This window comes from Moesziomyces antarcticus, assembly GCF_000747765.1.
Source record: "Moesziomyces antarcticus DNA, scaffold: scaffold_v10005, strain JCM 10317, whole genome shotgun sequence".
Taxonomy (NCBI): domain Eukaryota; kingdom Fungi; phylum Basidiomycota; class Ustilaginomycetes; order Ustilaginales; family Ustilaginaceae; genus Moesziomyces; species Moesziomyces antarcticus.
The window spans coordinates 870,381-894,335 of record NW_014639005.1 but is presented as its reverse complement, the minus strand read 5'-3'; the positions used below and the strand labels follow the sequence as shown (position 1 = coordinate 894,335).

Genomic DNA, 23,955 nt, shown 5'->3' with positions numbered 1-23,955 from the left:
CCGTCGTGGGAGTCTCCCTCGCTGTCTGACATCGACTCGTTTGCATTGTGCAGTGTTGTCGCTAGCTCACTTGTCTCGCCCGTGCTATGTTCACCCCACGTCAAAGAATGATCTCGCCAGTGTTCTGATCACACAACGTCAAAGAATGGAACGACTTCAAAAAGTGTAAATTGATCGCAGCGCGAGCTTCGAAGGTCTGTATCAGGGAGTGAGAGGGCAGGCCGAGTCTGACAAAGAGCGAAGAGGAGAAGTGGACGGCTGATGAAGTCAGTCGTCACGGATCGCCAATTGGACTTAGTGGTGCTCGCCAGCGCGGTGGTGACCCTTGCCAGCGTGATGCCCCTTACCGGGGTGATGGCCCTTACCAGAAGTCTGCTTCTGAACAACGATGTGGTGGCTGCTCGAGCTGTGGCTGGACGAGCGGCTAATCGAGTTGCTGTGGGCGCCGACGTAGTTGCGTCGAGCCATGGGATGGCCCGAGTGACCGATACCGCAAACGGCAGCGTTGGGGGTGTAGCGGTCGGGAGCCGCGTGTGCGTCTCCACCGTGTCGAATACTGGCGAAAGCCTGCTCGAAAGACGGCACGTTCTTTTCGTCGGTCCTCTGGCAGCCGGTGCGGTCGATGTGGGCCTGGGAGCACTTGACCCTACGGGGCTGACCGGCCATGTTGACCGAATCACCCCACTCGTTCATGCGCCACAGGCAGCCATGCTGCAGGTCGGCTGGCAGCTTGTGGCATCCAGCCGCGTCATGGTCAAGACCGCCGTACTGCTTGCCCCAGACAGAAATGTCGGTCTTGAATTGGGCAGGGCAGCCCTGGGTCATCAGACCGATGCCCATGCCGGGAACGAGGATGTCGAGTCCCCCACCACCCACGTCGGCACCAGTGTTGATCACCTGGTAGAAGAGCGTCTTGACCTTGCCCGGCCTGGCACCGGCGAAGTCGAGCACGTAGCAGGCGCAGGCATTCTCGGATTCGGTTTGGGTGGTCATGGCAGCAAATGCATAGCCCAGCTCCGGGTTGGCATGGTCAGTCCAGGGCTGCTGGCACGAGCACTGGAACTGGTCTCCACCACCACAGCCCGAGGATGTAGCATCGTTGAGCCGAGGACCGGTCACAACCGTCTTGCCATCGGCGAGACAAACGGCAACCGGGTTATAAACCGGATTAGCCTTCCCAGGCCACGAAGAGCTTGGTTTGCAGCAATCATAGTACATCGTAGCAGCGTTGGCTGCGACGAGCGGGGTCCATACGGCCATGATGGCGGCGTCGACGAAGGCGATGAGCATGGTCGACTTTTGCATGGTGAACGCCATTTTTTATTTTTTTATTTTTTATTTTTTATTTTTTTTGGCGGGGAATATGTCGAGTAGACGTGTAGTGGAGAAAAGGTACGCGGGAGGAAATTGGAAAAAAAAGGCTGTCGGATGTTTCCTGTCGAAGGAAAGCAGGGCAACAACGAGGAAGAAGAGCAGGATAGATAGACTCGCACAGCAAGTCTGAGAGGTCAGTGGAGAGGACGAGAATACGAAAGGGAAGGCAGATGGAGATGAGGAGCGAGGGGGAAAGGAGAACGGGAAATGAGCTGGGTTTTATGCGCAAGCGAACGACGATGTCAACTCTTTCTGATCCTTGGCGGCGGCGCACACTGCCAGCTGCTCCTCATGAAAGGGGGAAGAGCTTGTCCTCCAGGGGGAGGGGCTCGATGTGCCGTCTGCTGTGGGGTGCTCTGCCGTGGGTTGAGAGCACCCCAGAATCGGCGGCGGAGGGCACACAGAAACGGGGGTTGCAAGCCATGCAAGACCCCCTGCGAGCGCGCTTGGTGTACACATGCACGACTTGCGCTTGATTTCATGAGGCTGTTGGTGGGATCTTACGCCGACAAAAGCCACGTTGAGCAAAAAATCGCGCATTTCATATGATGGCACAATGGTCGTGAAGCCGCTGTTAAACTGAGCCGGCTTCGAGTACGCAATGGCATGGAGATGGCAATAGACAGGTACTGCACAGTATCGAGCATCCATGTATCATATCAGCACAGACTCGGCAATCTCACTGGATAGTGACATTCTCTTTGGGCGACCTGAGAGACTCGTTGACGCACGTCTGGCATTTTGCCTCGTCTCGTACAAAATGGCGCGATGGGCTTGAAGTTCATGTGGCTTGACGATATAACTTACACAAAAGAAAGGTGGCTGCTGATCCACGCTGCATCAAGACATGAATCGGTGCGATCTCGTGCCTGTGGATCAGCGATGCATGCGGTTGCACGACAACGCCGCGCGAAGCACAAGGACGCCGCATCTCATATGAAAGAGGGAGGGGGACCGACCGAGCCTCGCTTTCTCCTGCTCATCGCTGCTTTCGCAACTTGACAGCTCGAATTTCGACGCTCCATTTTTGATAAAATTACCCAAAACAAAACAAAGGGAAAAGAAATTCGCTGAAAAAAACGGCAAGGAAAACACGCTTGGATCGGGAAGGGCTGGCAGTTGCACATCGGCGTTGGTCGAGGTTCCGATCGATCACCAACGGTGCGGCAGCTGCAGCAGGTGCGGGTGCGGGTGCGGGTGTTGTGCTCTGCTGCTGCTTCAACTTTTTCGCGACGCGAAGGGGCGCTGGGATCAGGCTTCAGAGACTCGTCCAACCCAACTCGACTCAATCTTCTCGCTCCTCCACCACGACTTCTTCTCCTGCACGCTTGGCGGTCGCTCTCCATCCTTTGATCTTGCCGCAACATCATTTCCGCACCTTGCACAAGTGACGGATCCAGCGACCAAGGAGAGAAGCGCATCACCACCACCGTCTCCCACCACACACTCAATCTCGCGACAGCTCGGATGCACTTCTGAGCTCGCTGTCCGGCCCTCATCTGCATTCGACGCTTTCGCCAGGTGGATGCTCCTGCAATACTAGCGGCTTGACCACGCTCATCGACCGTCGCTTCTAGCTCTTGCGCAGATCCCTCGGCGCTCACACCTCCACAAGCGCCGCCATGCCGGCCGTTCCCGCCGCCTCCACCTCGCCAGGCTCAGCTGGCATCGCCGTCTTCGAGCCAGCACGCTTCGAGCGCCTTCATCGCATCATCAACGAGGCCGCTTCCAACCCTGTGCGCCTTGCCCGCTCCAACGACTGGTTCGTCACCATCGACAGGAATCGCTCCGACCTCGCAGACCTCGGCAGAGTGCGCCCCTCCTCCGACCTTGAGCGCAAGGAGATCGAGTCTGGCAAGATCACCATCAATGGCAGCACCCAGAACTTGAACCCCGACTTTGCCCAGCAGTCCCTCTTGTTGGCGCGCGAACTCGGCGTCTCGGAACACTATGCCGCCTCCTTGCTCCAGCAGGGCATCGCAGGTCGCGCAAAGTGGGGCCGCCCCGCCGTCGAAGTCGCTTGCATCCTCCACCACCGCGAGCGCCTCGCCCTCCTTGCCTGCCTCAAGGAGCTCCTCCGCAATGCGCTCACCATGCCCTTCGAGGACGACGTCGAGGCGCAGCGCATGGGTCTCAAGATGGAGCAGCTCGTCGAGTCGCTCGTCTCCATCGAGACCTCGGTCAGCTCCCCCGGCTCGTCCACGCGCAAGGTGACGCTCGCAGAGAGGATCCTCGTCGAAATCGACAACGTCAAGGCTTCAGCCGCCCGCGTCAAGGCGTCGCTCGAGTCGCCCCAGGCGAACCAGGCCATCCAGACGCAGACGTCCAACTTCCTCGGCCTCGGCACCGCACAGTCGGCTGCCAACAACAACAACACAGCATCCGCATCCACCTCCGCACAAGGCAGGCTCAGCGACGAGATCCAGCTCGACCGTCGCGCATGGCTGCGTGAGGAGCGACGCGAGCTCGGCCATCTCCTCTACCTCCTTTCCATCTCGTCGCTGCTCACCCCTTCCAACATCTCCGCCATCCTCCGCTGGCTCGCTGCCGTCTCTGCCGAGACGTATGACGAGATGACCATCTACGTCCTCACAGCCCTGCTCGGTGCGCTCGACGCCAATCCCGAAGCCCGCGCTGCCATGGCGGAACGCGCAAGCAGGGGAACGCTTCGCAAGACCGTCGAGGACCTCCTCGACGACGAATCCTTCATCACCTCCACCCACGCCGAAGTCACACGCAAAAAGTGGGCGCTCGGCGAGCTCAACAGCGCCGTGGCCCTTCAATGGTCTCTGTTCCTCGTCGAGGCTTTCTCTCGCAACCCCACCTACCGCAGCCAGCTCTCCATCTCCGAGGAGCAGATTCAGGACATCGTACTCCAATCCATCACCGGCTCATCACTTTCGAAGGATTCGAAGCAGGTGTCGGGCGCAAGCTCGGGCTCAGACGGACCCTCGGGAGGCGCATTCATCTTCCTCGTTGTGCGCATCCTCGCTTTCCGACAAAAGACCATCGATGCTCTCTTCGGCGAAGAGGAGGGCGCCATCGCTGCCGAAGCAGATGCCGCTGCTGCTGTCGCTGCAGCGGATCTGATGGAGAATAACGCTTGGGATGACGAGGTGGACGCCGAGTTCCGCGAGTACGTTGTGCAGCAGATCCACAATTTCGCAGTCGGCACCACCTCGGTCATGCTGCCAATGCTTCGCCGCATTCAGCGCTCCGAGGAGGACGCTGCATTTGCGCTCTCTCGGGGGCTGGGTGCCCGCGCAGGCGGCTCGGCGCCACCAGAGCGCAGGTACGACATCGAGGCGCTCTTTGACCTCATCGCACTTCTCTGCCGCGGACGACCCGAGGCTGGCTTGCCCTTCTGGGTGGGCCCCGACAACCGCACCACGCGCTTCCTTGCCTGGGCCATCGATGTGCGCGAGCCAGGTCACCAGCGCGCGCTTCTCAACATGCTCTCCGCCATGTCTTCGGGACCGCAGAGCGCAAGCCAAGCGTATGCCTTGCTCGACCAAGAGAGCGCATCGAATGGCGCTGCAGGCGAAGGCCGCCTCGTATCGTGGAGCCGATTCTTCGAATGGATCACCTACTACATCGACACCTTCCACCAGGCCGTCTCTTCGTCGTCGTTCCATTCCTCCAGCTACCAGACACTCGCCATGCCCAAGAACGAGGAGACGCTTCTCGTCGGCTTCTTGCGCCTCTTCCGCAACGTCATCTTCTTCTCGCAGCCCGCTCGCGACGCGCTTCTGCAGAATTCGACCTACAACGCCCTCGACAAGCTCTTCTCACTCCTCACGTGCCCGGTCCCCGTCGAGCTCAAGGCGAGCATTCTTGATGCACTCTCGGCCTTCCTTCACCACGGCTCGAGTGGTCCTGCCGCACGGGCCCGATTTTCAGCCATCGCGACTCAGCTCTGGGACCGCTTCGACGAATGTGGTCTCTTGCCCACGGATGGCGTTGCTAACAAGTCGCGTCTGGGTGCCGAGCAAACGCCGTCGACCGCCTTTGGGCCTTCCTTCAAGCCGCTCGCTTCCAAGGGCGTTCTGTACGAGCTCGAGAACTTTGAAGTGCCGCTGCGCACCTTCCCTGGATCCACGAGCTTTGTCAACTTTCTCAAAGCGCTGGTCCAGCTGCCTTCGTCCGCCCTGGCCGCCGGCTCCTCGGCGCTGGCGGACAATTCGGCTGCTTCTGCAACCGGCGCAAATCCCTTCAACACCATCGTCGAGTACGGCCGGTCCGGTCAGCAGACCTCCCACTCGCAAGGCCCGTCCTCGTACCAGCAGCAGCCCCAGCAGTCGCAACAGCAGCATGGCCAACGCCGTCACCTTCGCTCGGTCGAGCGATATGTCGACTTTGTCATCGACCACGTCTTCCTCAAGGCACGCACGCGCGACTACGTCGAGCCGGCAGAGCAGTGGCGTGTCGTCGCATCATGCCTCGACTTTGTCGATCGATCGCTGCAATCATACGACCTCGCCGCGCTTCTTCGCACCAGCGAGGGCGCCGATGCCGTGGCCGATCCGGCTCTGCTTACCACGCTCGCCTCGCATCCCGGTTTCTTCTTGATGCGCCGCATCCTCACCGGTTCCAAGATGGTCGGCGAGATGCTCGGCATTCTTGTGCCTGGCTCCGGTCTTGCCGCCTTTGAGGCGATCAACCAGAATCGCGCCAGCACCTTCTTCTACGGCAGCTCGGTCCGACACGTGCTCAGCATCCTTGATCGCGTTTTGCGATACCAAGACCTCTTTGTCCAGGTTCTGCTTCCCACGCTGGTGGACTCGAGCCTCAACGGAGTGCAGTTGCCGTTTGACGTCTCGGCTCGTGTCGGCAACTCGGGCTCGTACAGCAGCTTCGACATCCAGCTGCTGCACGCGCACGAGTCGGTCGTGCAGATCGCCCTGCTCATCAACTGCGTGCGCGACGACGTTGCGCTGCTCTCGGTGCGCCTGCTCGGTCTCATCGCACGCACCGCCGCCTTTAGCGCCGTCGATCGCTTCGGCGAGATGGGTTACCGCCGTAAGATGAACCGCCTCGTCGGCCTCCTCGAGATGAGCGACGAGGCAGGACGTGTCAAGGCCGGCTACGTCGGCCGACTCGAGGCTGAGCCGTCGGGCGATGCAGCAGGAGCCAAGCTGCTCGAGACGCTTACCGCGCTCGCAGGAAACGCAGACTATGAGCAGGATGAGGATGCTGATCTCGTCACGTCCGATGTTCACGCCAACGCGGCACTGGCTTCGGGTGATGCCGTCGAGGCCATCCAGATCGCCATCGTCAACCTCTTGCTCGCAGGCGCCGAGGCTGGTCAGCCAGCCCCGAACGTCGCCCACTTGCTTCTCGGCTACGACCTGCGAGCGGTGCGTCCCGAGGAGCAGGTCATTGTCGACCCGGACGCAAACACGGCTGCGCCCAGTGCCATCCACGCCATTCTCGCCTTGCTGCGCCCTGAAGTTGACGGCGAAGGCTCTACCTTCCTCAGCCTGGCCGAGCGATCGCCGGGCTTCGCAGAGAAGTGCTGTGCGCTCCTGCTGCGACTCTGCACGCACCCGTTCACCAGCGCAGCAACGCTCCGCTACCTGCGGACCAAGGAAGACTTTGTTGTACAGCAGCTGCGCAGCCTTCCACTGGTGCCGGCCGAGCGTCCCACACTGACGGATGACAGCACGGCCGCGCTGGGTCTGGTGCAGTTTGCCGACGGCCAGAACATCGAGACGACCGTGGACCGAGTCACGGCCTCGCTGCGCATGCGCGCGTCGCTGCTTGAGCTCACTGCGCTCGAGCTGCACTCGCTGCTCAACGCCAACATGCAATCCCGCGCGGCTCGCGTTGTGGCAGCGCTCTTCGGATCCAATGCGACCGTCGGCGGCGTCGATGCGGACGACAGCGTCGACGAGGACGATGCACTGCTCGGCACCGAGCGCGACTTCCGCCTCGGCGCAGGCGGCGCCGAGGTGCGCACCTTTGGCGGCGTCCGCTTCCTCGAGATCCTGCAGAGTCTCGACTTTGAGTGGTACGATGACCGCGAAGCGCTGGGCCAGGGTATCACCGTCATCACCCCGGAGCAGCTCGAGCTCGCCAAGCGACCCGACGCGGCGCTGGGACCCCGACTGTACAATCTAGGCGCGGTGCTCGCCGTGCTGGTGCGCGAGAAGACGCTGCTCCAGCAAAAGGGAAGCTTGCGCGACGCAGGCCAGGCGAACCCTTTCCTGGAGCAGGCCGCCTTCGTTCTGCAGTGGGCGGCTGCGCAGAACGCCAAGAAGGCCGTCGCCTTCTCCCGCCGACGCGTGCTGCAGGCGTGGCGACAGACGCTCGACATGGTGCTGGCTCGCGCTGCTGGCCTGTTGCGCACCGAAGCGCGGTCGGGCCTCATGTTCGACTGCCTCTCCGAGCTGCTGCCGCGCATTTCGGCGCCTTCGAACGATGTGGCGGGGCTCGATGTGCCATCGGCGGACCTCGTGGCGGGCGCCGTGCTGTCGCTGCTGACCTCGCTTCGCCAGCACCGCGTGGAGCTGACGACGGGCGCGCTCGACTTGGAGACCGTGGATGCGCTTCCCGTTGACCGCCTGCTGACCACGCTGCGTGCGCTCGTGGACTCGGTGCTGCGGATCGAAACGACGACGCTGGCGCGAGGCAACCTCTACTCGGCACTCATCAACTTCCTCCAGCTGGTCAAGTCCGGCAACGGCAACGAAGCCAGTGCCGATGCGGGCGCCAACGATGGAGCCTCGATCATCGCCACCGACGTCGACGAAAGCATGTCCGTTGGCGGCGTGTCGAACACGACGACCAACATCTTTGGCGGACGTGCGCAGACGAGCACGCTCGAAGCGCGCACGCGCACGCTGCTGCTCTCGCACGCCGAGCGCCTCATGGATGTGCTCGCGCGCGATGCGCTCGACGCGAGCGATCTGTCCAAGACGATCGCGTTTACGCTGCTCGACAAGCTGTGTGCGCTGGATGCGCCGGCGTCGGCGAGTGGCTCGTCACGCCGCGGTGGCTCGAGATGCCTCGACCTGCTGGACCGCAAGGGCTACATCAAGAGCTTTGTCACGGCGCTGCGCGACTCGGACCTGGCGCTGCAGGAGACGCTGCGCCCTGATCCGGCGAGCCTCAATGCGATCTATGTGTACGAGGCGCGTCTGGCGTTCCTGAACCGCATGGCGCAGACTCGCGACGGCGCCGAAAGGCTGCTCAGCGCCAAGATCTTCGATGTGCTGGCGCAGTCCGACTATCTCGCGGCGCGGCCGGACCAGGACCAGGAGTTCGTTGATCTCGACAGCTTCCTGCCCGCGGCGACGGAGCGCTACAATGCACTGCTGACGCCCGTGCTGCAGCTGACCACTAGCATCCTCGCCAGCGCCTCGGCCACGGGGGCTGTGTCGAGCCATGGTGCGTTTGGCGGGCCCAAGGGACTCGCGGCCACTTCGGCGTCGGCGGCACCCAGACATGCGTTGGCTCTGCTTACGGCGCACCGCGATGCGCTGCTGACGGTGCTGCGTGCGCCGCTGCAGGAGTTCTGCTCGTACGCGCAGCTCGGACAAGCGCACCTGGTGGTGGCGATCTTTGTGCTGATGATGCCGGCGCTCGACGATGATGCGCAGCAGGCGCCGAGCCCGCTGGCGCCTTTCCACACGGCGATCGTGGCGCTGGCGGCGACGTATCTGCCGACGTCGGCGTGGCGCTCGCGCATCGTGCCGTACAACGAGGCGGAGCGCGAAGAGGCGCGTGTGCGCACGGCGTCGCTGCGTGCGCTGCCTGGTGTGGGCGAGGCGAACGGCGGAGCGGGCGTCGAGGAGGAGAGCGCATTCGAGGCCAAGGTGGGTGCAATGGTGGTGAGGATGCAGATGGCGCTGCTGTCTTATCTGGAGGGTGCGAGTGATGCGCGTGGCAATGCGGCGGCACGGGTGCGTGCGGTGCTGATCCCGTCCATGGCAGCGTACCGCGAGCGATCGCGCACTCCGTACGGCGGGGAAGATGGTGCGGACGGCGATTCGTCTCGCGCGGGATTGTTGCGCTCGCAGCGCGCGTCAGCTGCCGCATCGACGGTGCCAAGTCTGGGCAGCCTGGTGGCTGCGCTGGACGAGTATGCGGACTCGATCGCCAAGGAGCTGCAGGCGCTCGAGAACATCGAGACGCTGCTGGAGAATATGGATGCGGTGCGACAGGATGAGCTGGACGAGATTGCACGCGATGCACTCGGCGATGCGGGCGTGGGCGAGCTGTCGCCTGCACAACGTCGATCGGTAGCCCTGCGCCACCTTCGCACGCGCAAGGCCTCGCTCCGCGCCGCGTCTACCTCGAAACTCGACGCCGTCGAGCTCATCCTCGTGCTGCTCATCCGCCACATTGACTTTTTCCGCACGCTCACCACCGACCGCCCGACCGCCGCCGGTCTTGCGCGCGGCTCGCCGGTGCCTTCGCTCCTCGGCGCCGCAGCCAACAACCTGGACCGCTCCAACCTCATGCAGGCGCTCGCCGAGAGCTTGCTGCCCATCGTCGAGGACAAGATTGGCTACCTCTCGCTCCCGCCCGCGCTCGTCGCCAACGCCAGGGAGCGTCAGAGCTTCCTCCAGATGGCCGGACGCCGTCTCGCCAGCTTCCTTACCGATGCCGAGTAGAGCACCGTAATCTCTTCCACATTTCAGAATCAATACTGCTTTCCAGATCCAGTCCGAGGTGTGTCGTGAGGCGTGTGCAGCTTGCCCATCGACGTGGGGTTGCAGATGCGATGCTGCGATTTGCCTTTCTTGCATCCGTCGGCAGACAAACAGTATATACACGCAACAACGCGGCGATCCGATATGAAAGCGTCCGAATTAGTTTAGTGGCTATGACGGCGCCTTGTCATTCAATTGACGTTTCTCCGCGCAGAAATCGGCGCAGACCCGGGTTCAATTCCCGGATTCGGAGAGATCTATATTTTTTTTTTCCATTTTTCTTTTTCGCCTCGCACCGTACAAGCCGCACAATCGAATGCCCGCTTTGCTGTATAGCTTTCGACACTTTTTGCTAGCTACTGTGTAGCGTAAACGCATTCAACAGCGTCTTGGTCGCTGTTATTCGTTTGCGACAGATCCGACATTGTTGAGAGCCAGTTGGAGCTCTGCCTGTGGACGAGGGTTGCGAGCATCAACTTCGTGCGAAAGACTTCGAAAAAAGGAGAAATCGTCTGCAAACCAGCAAGGGAAGACAACAAAAAGGGTTGGAAAGTTCTCCGAATCCGGGAATTGAACCCGGGTCTGCGCCGTATTAACGCGGAGAACTGAAAGATCATCCGAAGATGACAAGGCGCCGTCATAGCCACTAAACTAATTCGGATCCGATCTTGTCTACTTGCCGCTACATTGCTTTCATGAACACGTACACACAGAAGGCGGGTCTCACGAGCGATTCATCTCTGTCGATTTGATACACACTCTCGCTGACGAGTGATGCGGATGGGGGAATGATTGGGTTTTGTATTTTTAGTGACGAAGCGGATACAGTGTGCGTGAGAGGCCACAAGTAAGGGGAACAGGAATGGGATCGGGAGACTGTGAGGCGCTAACGATGTCGATCCGTGGACGTCGTCGAGCGGTGGATCACGACGTACGATTCCAGGTCTGGGAGCCGGCTCCCAGCGATGGTGATGATGAGCTTGTGCATGCGAGAGGCTGAGTCGAATGTGACGAAGAGGTTGCCGCCGCGATACAAGGCGCTGCCTTCGTTGAGCTAGGTGTTGCGAGTGTAGCTGCGTCGGGCCGTGATGAGGTACCGAGCCGAGCAGATGTGGATTACCACGGGGTCGATGCCGTGACCGATGTCAAGGGCAAGAAGGCGCTTTTTTGTACTTGCGCCGCGTTTAGACGATGCGCGTCACCATATCGAGGGTCTTGGACTCGCCCGCCAAAAGCGTCGGGGCGAGAAGAGATGGGCGGCAATGCAAAGTGGCTGCGACAAAGTCCAGTGAGGCTGAGCGTGAATGCGATGGTCTCAAAGAGGACTTATAGTGCCCGAACTTGTGCAGTATGTATGCCATCGGCTGGCTCGGAGGTAGCGACGGTGGGCGTATAGCTCGTCGAGACAATCTTGGGCAGCGCAGCTAGGTGGCAGCGTTCGTCGAGGTGTCGCCGCTATGAGTGGCTGCAGGAAACGAGCTGCGAGCTCGAATGTTGTCAATCACAAGCGGCGTCTTGCGCATCGAGAATTGAACCATGGCGACCATGGTATCGGCGACCTTTTCATGGCAAATCGGATCATACATCTGATACTCAATTGCTTTCAGAAGACGAGGAAATTTCTCAATTCTGGCAAACAGAGCTTCGATGAGAGGAATCAAGCTTGACTGGACAGGCTGAATGAACGGGGTTTTGTTCGGTGGATAGTCATCACGGGGTGTCCATTCGGGGGACACGTGCATCGGAAGGCAAGCAACAATGACGTCGCAGTAGATCTTGACCGTGGACGGCTCACTCATGTCGCGTTCAACCACCTCCCTCAATTCTGGATTGTAAGAAACACATCCCGAGAGCAGCGTAAACAGCTCGATCACGGACGGGTCTGCAACTACCAAAAACGACTTGGCGTCCATGATCGACGACGATGCGAACGTAACGAAATCTGAGGCACTTGGTGCAAGTGGTGCAAGTGGATAAAGGTGACGAAGTCTGATGAAGTCGATGCAAGTCGATCAAGGTCGGCTGGTTAGCGAAGGCGATGAAACGGTAGCAACGATGCGAGCTTCGAAGTGCTGGTGGCCGAAAGCAGGGCTGCAAAGACGAGCAAGCGAGCCGTATTTATGCCTTTCCGATGGTGCGGAAACAAGGTGCGGAAGACGAGCAACTTGCGGGATCGACGTACAAGCTCGGAGGTTCCCGCGTCGACAGTGGGTCTGGATCGCGAGTCCAGGCCGCTTTGGTCATACAACTCCGTGCCGAAGTGGGCGCGACCATGCGGACTGTTGCGAATCGGCAAAGTTTACCGCAAGCCTAGGCCCAGTGACTAGGTCGATGTCCATGCGGAAGCGAAGCTACTCATGCGGGCTGCTGCCAGTCGAGAAAGTCAAAGTTGCCCAGCTCGTCGTCCTCAGGCTCGAGATGGATGGGGATGCCATTCTCATCGAGCAGCAGCGCGAACCGCATACGACCGTCATGTCTTGCGCCTTCCCCCTGCTCGTTCTCGTGCGCCTGCTCTTGCTGCACTCCATCTTGAGCCTGTGGCGCTTGATCACCGAGTAAGCCGTCAAAGAGGCGGTGGTAGCACTCGCGTCCGGGCGTGTTGAAGTGCTGGTACGGATTCTGGGCCGAAATCGCCTTGCCGCACAGATAGCAGTAATGCGTCTGACACGACTTGCACGTCATATGGTTGCATCCATACGACTTTTCAATCGCAATCCCGCATGTCGGACAAGGGGTGGTGTAGTTGCTAAGCCACTGCTGCGTCTGTTGTTCCTCTTCGTACCTGCGAACCATGGTCTCGAGCGTCTTGCGACCGAACTTTTGCTCCATGCGCGCGCGGTCGGGAGACGAGGGGGACAGCGAAAGATAACGCCGAATGAGTTCGGACTGAAACGACACGGGGCACGAAGTTGGTCCGTGCCATGAGCGCGAACACCACGCACAGAACGCAAAGCCGCACGACAGACACTCGCGAAACCGCTCCCAATGGCCCGAGTTCTCGTCGGACGACAAACGCACCACCGCCGCTTGACAGTTGGAGCGCGGACAGTAGGACACGGACGGATCCGCTTCCATCTTGGCCTTGACCGTGAGCTCGTCCAAACGCTGGAGGCGTGCTGCGCCGAGAACATCCGCAAGCTCGGAGCGTGTAAGCTGCCCAACAATGACGCCGGCGTCGGCCGAAGAGGGAGAGTGGCTCGGCTTGGCTCGGCTCGACTTTTGCTGCTTGGAAGTAGGCTTGACGATGAGGTTTCCTTCCTGGTCGACGAGGTTCTGCTTTTCACGCTGGCTCCACAGCGCGACGCATTCCGGGTCGGGGCAACGTTTTGCCTGTCGGTGAAAGCCGTCGTCGACGAGGCTGGTAAGGTAGCCGGCGAGGCACTCGGAGCAAAAGACGTGCGAGCAGCCTGAGAGCCGGGTGCACGCTCGGCCCTTGCGCGTCTCGAGGCAGATGGCGCAGTCGAAGGACGAGGCGTCAAAGGCGGTGCGTGTGCAGAGGCGCGAGTGCGCCACGAGCTGGGATGCGAGGCACGAAGGAGCTTCCGGCGACGGAAGAAACTCTTGGAAGTGCAGTTTTGCTGTATCTGGGTCTGTCTCTGTGTCGGGTTCGGCGGTGTGGGGAGGACGCCGAAGAAATGGTGGTGCGGATGAGGGAGATGCATCTTCTAGGAGCTGCGACCAGAGACTTTCTGCGAGAAAAGTGGCCCAGATGTAGAGCACCTCGATGCCGCTGGACTCGTGGTACTGCTCGTCGAGCTGGCGGAGGATCCACTCGTGCGCTGTGCTCTTTTCGCTTGGATGGTCCGGGAGCCATGGTGCAGAGATATGCTTGATTCTGGGCGCCTGTTGGGAGGGATAGGTAGGCGGAAGCTCAACTCGCATGGTTATGGGAGCAAGGTGGGTGATAGGCGAAAGGACGCGCGATGAACGAAGCGCGGGCTGTTGCGGCGATGGTCTCTGTATTGTGTCCGGCTTGAGACTGAGACGTTCGAGCATCTGAGATGCTTCTTCTTGCGTGTTTGTGACATTAGGGCGTGGCTGGAAGGTGCTTGCTGCAGCGTTGAGGTGGCGGTTGCCGCGGCCCTTGGGCGTGTTGGAGAGAGCCTTTGGCGTCTCGTCTGCTTGGACAGTGGAAGAAGATGGCGGTGTTTGTGGTGCTTCGCTGTACGGCACATACGTATGCACCGCTATACGGGTCGGCTCGGGGAGGGTGACCGGGAGATAAAAGTCGAGCACAGGGCGAGGCTCTCTCTGGACGAGCTTGACGCTGGGCTGGCCTGGATGGCCATCGCTCTGGTCGGTTCCGCTATCGTCAGCATTTGCGAAGATGGACTCTAGGGCGATGATCTCGTCGTCCTGCCTCTGGCGGCAATCCTCGAGCTCGGCCTGGTCAGCGTCCATGTTGTCCACGTTGGGCGAGGGAAAGCGCCACAAGTGCTATAAAGATGAAGGCATGGGAAGCGAGATTGCTGCTCTGCAACTGCGACTAGTCGGGGTGATGTGAGGAAGAAGGAGGAAAGCGTTGCCACCTGTGGGGTCCAAGTAGCCGGCGTTGCACAACTCAGCACCCCAAGTGGAGGTTTTCTTCCCGCAGCTGTGATTTGGTGATTCTGGCAAAAAAGGGTCCACTCGAAGGAGCAGCCAAAAAAAGCGGTGACCAACACCAAAAATTCGTCGTTGTCGTCGATTGCATCCTTCCTCATCACCTCATCTTGCGCTCTCTCGACGCTGTCGGTCACACTCGCCACAATGGTGCGCTTCAAGACTCGCTGGCTGCTGCTTGCGATCGACGACAAGCCGCTAGCCTGCACTTCTCCCTTTGGCTCGATGATCGACAACTCGGATGGTGAATCCGCATCCAGCTCGACTGCTGCACTCTATTCGGCCGCACGACAACCCGCCTCGGCGCTTGGGCCCTCTCTGACCCCTCAACTTATCACACGGCTGCTACGTGCCTCGCTGGTGTACAACTTTGGCGATGTGGCTTCGGGAGCGTTTGGCGGCGTGCTGACGTGCAAGTACTACAGCCCGCACACGGGGACTGCCATCGTACGCTGTTCGCGCGACGCAGCCAGGCTCGTGTGGGCATCTGCAACCCTGCTTACCAGCCCGATCGAAGCCGAGGTGGGAGTCAGTACGGACAAGTTGCCAAGTCTAAGGATGAGGGTGGTACATTGCGGAGGTACGATCAAAAAGGTGCAGAACAAAGCGATCGAACTCGACACCAAACTCATCCTGCGCCTTCGTGCAAGGCAGAAGAAGCTCGCTACCAACGCTGCCAACGGCAAGAAGAAGGAGGTGGCGAAAAAGAAGGAGGTGGCGAAAGCAAGCGTCGTGCAAGAGGTACAGCCGCAAGTGCCCAAACTCGCACCAGTGCTTGATGACGATGAAGACCTCGGTGAAGCTCTCGATCCCAATGCTGCCGAACCACCGACGCCAAGGTCGGACTCACTCGCTCAGCCTGCTGCCACATCGAAAGCGACTCAGGACTCTAAGCGCGATGCCGAAACACAAGCATTGATCGCTCGCTCGCGAAAGGAGATCAACTCCATCTCTCACTAGCCCTTCTCATCATTCGTCGCAATATACCCGCACACGTGTGTCATTGATCTCTCTTATTCATCGCTTGTCGTCTGTGAGTGCTTTCATTGCAGCCCGGCGCTTGCCTTGACCACCAAATCAGGTCGATGTTGCAGTGGCCGTCTGTGTTGCTCCCCAGAAAGGAAAAAAAAATGAGAATCTTCTCCGAATCCGGGAATTGAACCCGGGTCTGCGCCGATTTCTGCGCGGAGAAGCGTCAATTGAATGACAAGGCGCCGTCATAGCCACTAAACTAATTCGGACGCGTTTTGTGTCTGCTCGGAGCCGGGTTGCGTACATATAGGAGTATTACAGTTCTGTAGAGAGCGCGTTCACTAGATGCCTGGCTTAGAAGGGCGACGTCTGAATCTGGACGAGTCTGGAGACGAAGCTCAAAGACGGCTGTTATTGGATCACGAGTCGGCGCTGTAGGAGCCAATGAATGATCAGCAAGAGTAAGGGCGACTGGTCAGCACTGCGTATGAAGGCTGGATGGTCGGAAGCCTTGCTCCGTGGGATTACGGAGACAGGGTCATGGTGACGCAGGTCTGTCGAAAGCGCGCAGCAGCCGCAGGCAGGAATTCAAGATTGATGCGCAGATCCTGCATGACAACCTCTTTGAATTCGCACCAACGCAGCCAACCAATGCACGGTTCAGTCAATCACTGCATCTCTGCAGTCAGTGCATTAAATATTGTTTCCGGCTCAGTCAGAGTCGGAATCACAAAGCCCGCATCCGCATCAACCGGTACGACCTGCACCCTATCCTCTCCTCCCTGCCTCACCATTCCCTCTAATACCCGTCGCCCTCCTTCGCAGCAAACCTCTTTGCTTTGTCTCTCGCCTCCATCTCGCCTGGACAATACACCACCACCATAGCCCTCACAACCTCTGGCTGCCCCGCTCCTGCACTCGCACTCAGACAGCCGTGTCTCGGCCCCCCTCCCACCATGGTGGCCATCCGCCCCCTCTTCGGCTCTCGCGCCAGCGTAGAAAACGTAAAGGACAGCTTCGGCACCACCGTCGAACTCGTCAAGTCGAGCGAGAGCCAGCACGGCACACCTTCTACCTCGGACCCACCACACCTAGACGCTCGGCATTCAGACGAGAAGCCCGCGCCTCCCGTCGCCAACGCACTCGAACACGGTCAAAAGCAGTCCCTTGCTGGCTTCTTAAACGGCGCCGCCCTCGTCTCGGCAAAAGACGACCATTCCAAGCCCGAGGACCACCATCATGATCACGATCTCAGCTACGACTCCGAGCCGAGCGCCCCTGCCACCTCCAACGACGACGATGCAGTCGCCTGGAAACACTCCGCCCAACAGGCCGAATCCTCCGACCAGCACGAATCCGCACGCGCACGCTCCAGGTTCGGCCGCAGCCTCAAGCGTCTAGACGCCAAGGTCCGCACCACCTTCCACAACAATGCCCCTCCCACCGCCGCCGACGTGCGCAGCCCCTACTCGATCGGCAACGACGACCATCTCGCCACCCACAACAATCGTGGCGCCGCAGACCTCCTCAACGACGCCAGTCTAGAGACCTTGCAGCATCTCTCCGACGACGACGACGACTCAGATGAGGATGCAGACGTAGAAGACGACGACGACCACGCCGCTCCACACGCCGCTCAATCTGGATCCCACCCGGACCCTGTCAAGCTCGACAACAATCGACAGGCCCTCGACCGCATAGAGAACAACGCAGAGCAGCTTCGCACCGGATCCATGAAGGATGCTCAAGTCGGCGACATCGTCCGCATCGAAGCTCCCGTGCGCTTCTCCGACGAAGAAAAGCTAAAGGCGATCATCGACGAGTTTGGCGAATGCCCCTCCCTTTCCCACCCTAACGAGCCAGAGAAGCTCATCGCAGACATCACCGGCGTCCTCGTCAAGACCGTACTGATCAAGGGCAACATCTTCCTCACCAGCCGTCGCATCTGCTTCCTCGCCTACATCCCCACCACCAAAGCCGAACAGCCCGACCCTTTCGCCGCTGCAGCTGATCAGGTCGACCACGCTGCCGGCGCCGACCGCGCACGCCTCAATGCTCCAATCGACCCCAACGTTCGCAACCCCATCCTCAAGTCCGGCCCCGCCATCATTCACCGGCCGGGCAAGTTGCGTCCCAAGCGAAAAGTCTGGATCGAGCTCCGCAGGCACTCCTTCAACGCCTACAGGGCCAGCAACAAGCTCTACAAGCCCCTCATGTCCGCCCGCCTCTCCAACCTCTTGGCCGTGCTGCCCATCGACTGGTCCGAACCCCACGTCATCCGCTTCGTCGAGGGTCAAAAGTACAGCGCCATCGAGTTCAAGACCCAGGAGGCTGCGCTCGACTGGCGCAAGGAGCTCGAAGGCGCCGTCTTTCACTCGCGCAACACCGCCGACAGGGTTCGCATCAGCATCCCTCTCGAACGCATCGTCGGCCTCGACACCGCCGACTTCCTCCAGGTCGCCAAAATCGTCCACATCGACGTGCTCGCCGGATCCGTCGACGAGGCCAGCGCTGCCGCCGCCGTGCAGGAGCATCGCGACCGCACCGCACGCCACCAGCTCGACCACAGCTGGTCCTCGGGCAACATGTACATCAACTGCCCCAAGAATCCCGGATTCAAGTGCCACATCACCCAGATCGCCCTGGCCTTCACCGTCAAGCGCCTGCCCTTCATCGATCTGCTCCAGGAAGCCCTCAAGTCTCGCAAAAAGATGCAGGGCAACGTCGGATTCGAACAGGTCCTTCGTCTCGTCCCCACTCCCTTGCTCGATCTCGAATCCGATCCCGATGCGGACGACAACACGAGCGACGCCAACGAGTCCTCCGAATCCCAGAAACGCTCGCTCGCCGAAAAATTCTGCCACTCGTTTGGCCTGCCCTCGCGTCCCGACGAGCTCAAGCTGGTCAAGGCGCAGCTCGTCCGCACGCTTCTCACACACGGCACGCTCGCCATCGGCCTCGAGTATCTGCTCTTTTGGCGTAGAGCCGTCGGCCGCGACCTCAAAGTCAAGGTGCCCCTCAACGACATTCAGGGCGTCGACACGTACCATTCGATCCTCTGGCACCACTACGGACTCGTCATCCACATCACCGCTCACTCGGACATGTTTTTCGATTTCCATACAAAGGACAACCGCGACATGGTGCTTGCCACCCTTAAGCGCGTCATCGAGGCCAAGGAAAAGCATAAGAGGGACGCAGATTCGCAGAGCATCGCTCGCTCCATCACCGCGGCCACCGACGACAGCCACGCCACCAAGGTCGATCCCACCTCGCCTACCGCATCCATCGGTCCCGAGGCCGCCAAGACGGACGCCAAGGCAGCGCTTTTCCATGCTTCCGAGACCGAGGTGCCCGTGTTTGAGCCCGACATGCTCGCCTACCTGCCCAAGATGGTCAATGTCGACAGCAAGCTCATCCGCAACTCGCTCCGCATCTCGCCCATGCGCATCTACTGTCTCACCATCGGCTCGCGAGGTGACGTGCAGCCGTACATTGCGCTGTGCAAGGCGCTCAAGCAGCACGGTCACACGCCCGTCATCGTGTCGCATCCCGAGTATCGTGGCTGGGTCGAGGGGCATGGCATCGAGTACCGCGGTGTGGGTGGCGACCCTGCTGCGCTGATGAAGCTCAGCGTAGAGCACCGCATCTTCTCGCCCGCCTTCTTCCGCGAGAGCATCGGCAAGTTCCGCGTGTGGCTCGACGAGCTGCTGCGAGAGTGCTGGGAGGAGTGCCAGGGCGCCGACCTGCTCATCGAGAGTCCGCCGACCATGGCGGGCATCCACGTGGCCGAGGGTCTGGGCATCCCCTACTTCCGCGCGTTCACCATGCCGTGGACCAAGACGTCGGCGTATCCGCAGGCGTTTAGCGTGCCGGCCATCGAGATGGGCCCTTCGTATAACTCGTCGTCGTATGCGCTGTTCGACCAGATCCTGTGGGTGGCCACGAGCGGCCAGATCAACCGCTGGCGCAAGCACATGGTGGGCATCGGCCCCACGGACTGGTCCAAGCTCGACACGGATGCGGTGCCGTTCATCTACAACTTTTCGCCCGCGGTGGTGCCGATGCCCAACGACTGGGGCGACCGCGTCAAGATCTCGGGCTACTGGTTCCTGGACAATCCGGACAACGACTGGAAGCCGCCGCCGGAGCTGGCGGAGTTTTTGGCGCGCGCCAAGAAGGACGGCAAGAAGATCGCCTACATTGGGTTTGGCTCCATCACCATCGAGAATGCCGAGGAGGTGTCGGCGAACATTATGAAGGCGGTGCGGCAGGCGGACGTGCGTGCCATCGTGGCCAAGGGCTGGAGTGGACGCGGAGGATCCAAGAAGAAGAAGAAGCCCAACAAGCATGCGCCGCAGGCACCGCAGCAGTACGACGAGAGCGCACATGCGGACTCGGAGCACGAGCACGAGCACGAGAGCGAGGCCGAGATCGAGATTCCGGACGACGTGTTTGTGGTCGACTCGATCCCGCACGACTGGCTCTTCCCGCAGATCGACATTGCCATGCACCACGGCGGCGCCGGCACGACGGGTGCGTCGCTGCGCGCCGGATTGGTGACGCTCATCAAGCCGTTCTTTGGCGACCAGTTCTTCTGGGCCAACCGCGTGCAGAAGCTCGGTGCGGGCGCGCGCGTCAACGGGCTGGGCGTGAACGACTTTACGGATGCGCTCAAGGCTGCAGCGTTGGACCGCGTCATGGTGGAGAAGGCGCAGGGTGTGGGCGAAAAGATTCGCACCGAGGACGGTGTTGCTACGGCGATCGAGTTTCTGTACAAGAACATTCCGCTTGCCAACCGGCGCACGCAGCGCAAGCTCGAGCGCGAGGCGACGCATTCGACGTCGCCTGCGGGCACGCCTGGATCGAGCGTGTTTGCCAATCCGCTCGCACGCTTTTCGTCGCACGGTCGACAGTCGAGTGGCAGCAGTCGATCCGAGCTACTGTCATGTGGGCGCAAAGAGCCGCATCGTGCAGCGACGTTGCCCACGTCGGCGGAAGAGTCGGATGGAGCTGGTGCGGTTCCGCATCGGGCCTCGACGATCGTCGAATCGCCTGCGCAGGAGTCGGAGGCATCCACGCCGCCTGCCAAGTCGGGTACGTCGTCGGCGTCGATCTTGCCGTCGCTGTCGTCGCTGCAGTCGCTACCGGCTTCGATGGCGTCGACGCTCAAGGAGATGGTGACGCTGCAGTCGAGTACGAGCGATACCACGGCGGATGGCGACGAGGCCGGGCAGGGGGGTGTGCCGACGAGGAGCCAGACTACGCCAGTGCGCACGCCCAGTGCCGACGAGAACGAGGAACAGCGACTGGCGCGCTTGAAGGGGTATAAGAACGCCAAGGCCGAGGATCAGAGACGACGCAAGCTGTTGCTCGAGCGTCTTGAGCGCGAGAAGCGCGCCAAGGAGCAGGGCGGCCACGCTCAGAACGCAAGCACCCAGTCAAAGGAAGCGTCGGAAGCGACCCAGGCGACTTAACCCTAGATTCTAGATTGGAGTGCAGGCGCGGATATGCTTGGAAATGGAATTGTAATTGGAATGCAATCAGACGCAGTTTCGCGAGCGACTAGGAGTGAATGGACGACTGTGAGACGAGCGAGGATGGGAAGAGTGTGAGTGTAGAGCGAGAGGGCAGTTGGCCGCGTGGGAGAGGGGATTGCAAGTCTACGTGCGTGTTTGGTGTTCGAGATGTGATGTTCTTAGATGGCAACGAGACGACCTTGGGCGTCGATTTTGAGCGGAAGCTCAAGTACCTGCTGCGGTTAGAAAACCGTGCGCAGGCACAAGCTGCAAGTGCGGAAGCAATTCGAGTGTAACTCTGCCGTTCTCGCCAGAGCGTCGTTCGGATCATCCGCTAGCGGGCGCAAGCAGCGAAGCACGCTCCACCAGCGCCAGCTAAACCATTGACAGTGGAAGATCAGCTGCAACAATCCGTCTGGCCCGGCTCTCCAATGGCGCAAGCCCTTCGAATCGCACTTCGCTGGTGCGCCATCCGCTCAACTTTTCTTGCGCTCACACACACTCCAACTCTCTCTCCGTCTCTCTCGAACTTTGACCCTTTTACTAAGTTTCGAGCGATCAGAAAGCAAATGTATTGCAACCCGGTGCAAAGTGCTGACGCGCTAAAACTCGAAACCCTCGCCACGGAATTGCGCCAGCTCCGATCCGACATGGGCCTTCTGTGCGAGATCCATCCTATCCATCACCAGGAAGATCCTCCTGAGCGTCGACCACAGATTGTGACTCTCGCCTGCCTCGGCCAACGGCGTAGGTGCAGGCTGCTCTCCCTCGGGTACGTCCGGCAACGTATGGGTCTGCTGCAAACTAAGCGCAGCCAGCAGATGTTCCGCTGCCTCATGATGCGCGCCCAAGTTAAGGCACGAGACGGAAAGATTGTAAATCGCGCGCGTAAACGTAGGGCGAAGCTCCAGCGCCTTGTGATACGCCGCAATCGCCTCTTCTGGTTTACCCCCGTTAGCAAGCGTTGCACCTAGCCTGTTCCAGAGCAAGAAATCGTTCGGTCGCGCACTGAGGGCTGTGTTGAAACAGTCCTGCGCCTGCTCGTACGATGACTGCGTATAGAACAACACGCCCAGCCCCACTTGCACCTCGGGATCCACCTGTCCTGCCGCATTTCCCTCGCGTGCCGCTTGCAAAAACAGATCGGTAACCCGGTTCAAACTCGCCCACGGATTGCCCGTGGTGCCTTCAATCGGATCCTTGGACCCCAAGATCTCGGCAGCCAACGGAGCGGCCTTGAGGTGCGGATAAGCGCGCGAAATGTAGCGCTCGAGCGTCTGGTGCGCCGCCGTATCGTAGCCTTCGTTGGTGTACGAAATGGCGAGCGACATGTAGGCCTCGAGGTTGTTTTCGTCGATCTTGATGGCTTCCTCGAGCGCACGGATCGCCTGCGCCTCCTTCTCGTTCATCGCCTGGCACTCGCCCAGCCTGCGCCAGGCCTCGGAGCGTTCGCGACGCGAGCGGTCCACCTCACCGCGCTCCACCTCGCCACCCGTCCCACCGGGCGTATCGCGCTGCGTAGCTGCCTCGAACAGCAACGCTGCATCCGACAGGTTGCCGCCATTGGCAAGCAGACGCAGTCCCTCGGAGAGCGGATCCGAGTGTGCCTCGAAAGGGTTCTGCTGGCTGCGGCGATAGTTGCCCAGACGCGGATAGCCGTCGGGCCCCACCACACCAAACCCATCCAGCAACGCATCTTCGGTACCGTCAAGCGCGGCCATCTCGTCGAGGCCGTGACGGCCGCCACCGAGACCGCCCGAGGGATGCGCGTAGCCGAACGTCTCGTCGTCGTCGGTGCGTGCGTTGAGAAGCTCCTGCTCCCACTTTGCCAGCTCGGCGTCCGCCGCCGAGGGAGGCACGCCGTTGCGCGCGTTCATGGAGCGCCACAGATCCTCGAAGCGCGAGTTGGCCTCTTGGCCGTCGGCAGTGAGCTCCTGCTCGATGGCGTCGAGTTCGCGACGGATGGATTCGGCCTGTTCGGCTTCCGAGGGCAACAGGTCGGGCTCGTCTTGCTTCGCTTTGCCCTTGCCCTTGGCTTCGGTATCGGCCTGCTCGGCATCAAGCTTCTTGAACTGCTCTTCCCACTTGGCATCGTCGAGCTCGGTGAAGCGCGAGGCAGTCGATTGGGTCTGCTGGGGCGCGTTCATGGTGGCCATACCACCGCCCATTCCGCCCATCGTACCCATGCCCATGCTCATGCCCATACCACCCATGCCGCCCATGCCCATACCGCCATACGAGCCCATCATGGGCCGCGAGGCGTATGCTGCCGAGGAGCCGGAGCCGTCGCCCGGGGCATTCATCGAGTGGTGCATGGCGGGGCCCTGGTGGCGCGAGGATCCGAACTGGTTGGCCCACTGGGAGGAGGCGGGCGGAGCACCACCTCGAGCAAAGGCGGCTTCCATGTCTGCCGAGTTGGGAGTGGCGTTGCGGGGCATCTGGCTGGCCCACGCAGCGCCGGCGTTGGGACGCTGGAAGGCGGGCATGGCGGTGTTGAGCTCGCTGCGCATAGCGTGCATGTCAAACGCCGAGTTGGCGGTGCCGGGCAGAGAGGCGCCCTGCTGTTGACGGAAGAAGGCCTCTGCGTCCGAGTTGGGCCCGGCGTGATGTTGCTGCCTCATGCCGGCGGGGCCCATGTGGGGCTGACCTGCGGTGGTCCGGTCGCCATGTTGGAGCGAGCGGTCCTGGGAGGTGTGCTTGAGCATCTGTGCGAGGCCATTGTTGGAGGTGGAGCATTCTGCTCCATTGAGCATGGACTGGAACGCCATGGTGAGTGTGTTTGCAAGTGGTGGTGGGTGGGATGGAGGGAAACGCGGGGTAAGAAGGGTTGA

At 60.7% G+C, this 23,955-nt stretch overlaps 7 protein-coding genes and 3 non-coding genes across 10 annotated transcripts; 4 read left to right on the top strand and 6 right to left on the bottom strand.

The window, feature by feature from the left end:
• Nucleotides 1–294: 294 nt before the first annotated feature.
• On the bottom strand, nt 295–1,290 carry PAN0_005c2787 (beta-1,4-endoglucanase; the record flags this gene model as incomplete). The annotated part of the gene is made up of 1 exon (XM_014802027.1): nt 295–1,290. The coding sequence occupies one exon, from the start codon at nt 1,288–1,290 to the stop codon at nt 295–297; it is 996 nt and encodes a 331-aa protein (XP_014657513.1).
• A 1,706-nt stretch (nt 1,291–2,996) lies between these two features.
• On the top strand, nt 2,997–9,992 carry PAN0_005d2786 (nucleoporin; the record flags this gene model as incomplete). Its single annotated transcript, XM_014802026.1, has 1 exon — nt 2,997–9,992. One exon carries the CDS (start codon nt 2,997–2,999, stop codon nt 9,990–9,992), a length of 6,996 nt encoding a protein of 2,331 aa, XP_014657512.1.
• A 192-nt stretch (nt 9,993–10,184) lies between these two features.
• Nucleotides 10,185–10,284, top strand: PAN0_t005d0008. The gene is made up of 2 exons: nt 10,185–10,221; nt 10,250–10,284. It is a non-coding gene; the product is annotated as a tRNA-Asp (tRNA).
• Nucleotides 10,285–10,586: 302 nt separating this feature from the next.
• Nucleotides 10,587–10,692, bottom strand: PAN0_t005c0007. The gene is made up of 2 exons: nt 10,656–10,692; nt 10,587–10,621 (listed from the first exon to the last, which is right to left on the bottom strand). It is a non-coding gene; the product is annotated as a tRNA-Asp (tRNA).
• Nucleotides 10,693–11,455: 763 nt separating this feature from the next.
• On the bottom strand, nt 11,456–12,305 carry PAN0_005c2785 (uncharacterized protein; the record flags this gene model as incomplete). The annotated part of the gene is made up of 2 exons (XM_014802025.1): nt 11,456–12,020; nt 12,214–12,305. The coding sequence occupies 2 exons, from the start codon at nt 12,303–12,305 to the stop codon at nt 11,456–11,458; spliced, it is 657 nt and encodes a 218-aa protein (XP_014657511.1).
• Nucleotides 12,306–12,386: 81 nt separating this feature from the next.
• On the bottom strand, nt 12,387–14,432 carry PAN0_005c2784 (E3 ubiquitin-protein ligase rnf14; the record flags this gene model as incomplete). Its single annotated transcript, XM_014802024.1, has 1 exon — nt 12,387–14,432. One exon carries the CDS (start codon nt 14,430–14,432, stop codon nt 12,387–12,389), a length of 2,046 nt encoding a protein of 681 aa, XP_014657510.1.
• Nucleotides 14,433–14,780: 348 nt separating this feature from the next.
• Nucleotides 14,781–15,593, top strand: PAN0_005d2783 (uncharacterized protein; the record flags this gene model as incomplete). Its single annotated transcript, XM_014802023.1, has 1 exon — nt 14,781–15,593. One exon carries the CDS (start codon nt 14,781–14,783, stop codon nt 15,591–15,593), a length of 813 nt encoding a protein of 270 aa, XP_014657509.1.
• A 181-nt stretch (nt 15,594–15,774) lies between these two features.
• Nucleotides 15,775–15,874, bottom strand: PAN0_t005c0006. The gene is made up of 2 exons: nt 15,838–15,874; nt 15,775–15,809 (listed from the first exon to the last, which is right to left on the bottom strand). It is a non-coding gene; the product is annotated as a tRNA-Asp (tRNA).
• Nucleotides 15,875–16,561: 687 nt separating this feature from the next.
• On the top strand, nt 16,562–21,082 carry PAN0_005d2782 (sterol 3-beta-glucosyltransferase; the record flags this gene model as incomplete). Its single annotated transcript, XM_014802022.1, has 1 exon — nt 16,562–21,082. One exon carries the CDS (start codon nt 16,562–16,564, stop codon nt 21,080–21,082), a length of 4,521 nt encoding a protein of 1,506 aa, XP_014657508.1.
• A 644-nt stretch (nt 21,083–21,726) lies between these two features.
• On the bottom strand, nt 21,727–23,892 carry PAN0_005c2781 (peroxisomal targeting signal-1 receptor; the record flags this gene model as incomplete). The annotated part of the gene is made up of 1 exon (XM_014802021.1): nt 21,727–23,892. One exon carries the CDS (start codon nt 23,890–23,892, stop codon nt 21,727–21,729), a length of 2,166 nt encoding a protein of 721 aa, XP_014657507.1.
• Nucleotides 23,893–23,955: the final 63 nt, after the last annotated feature.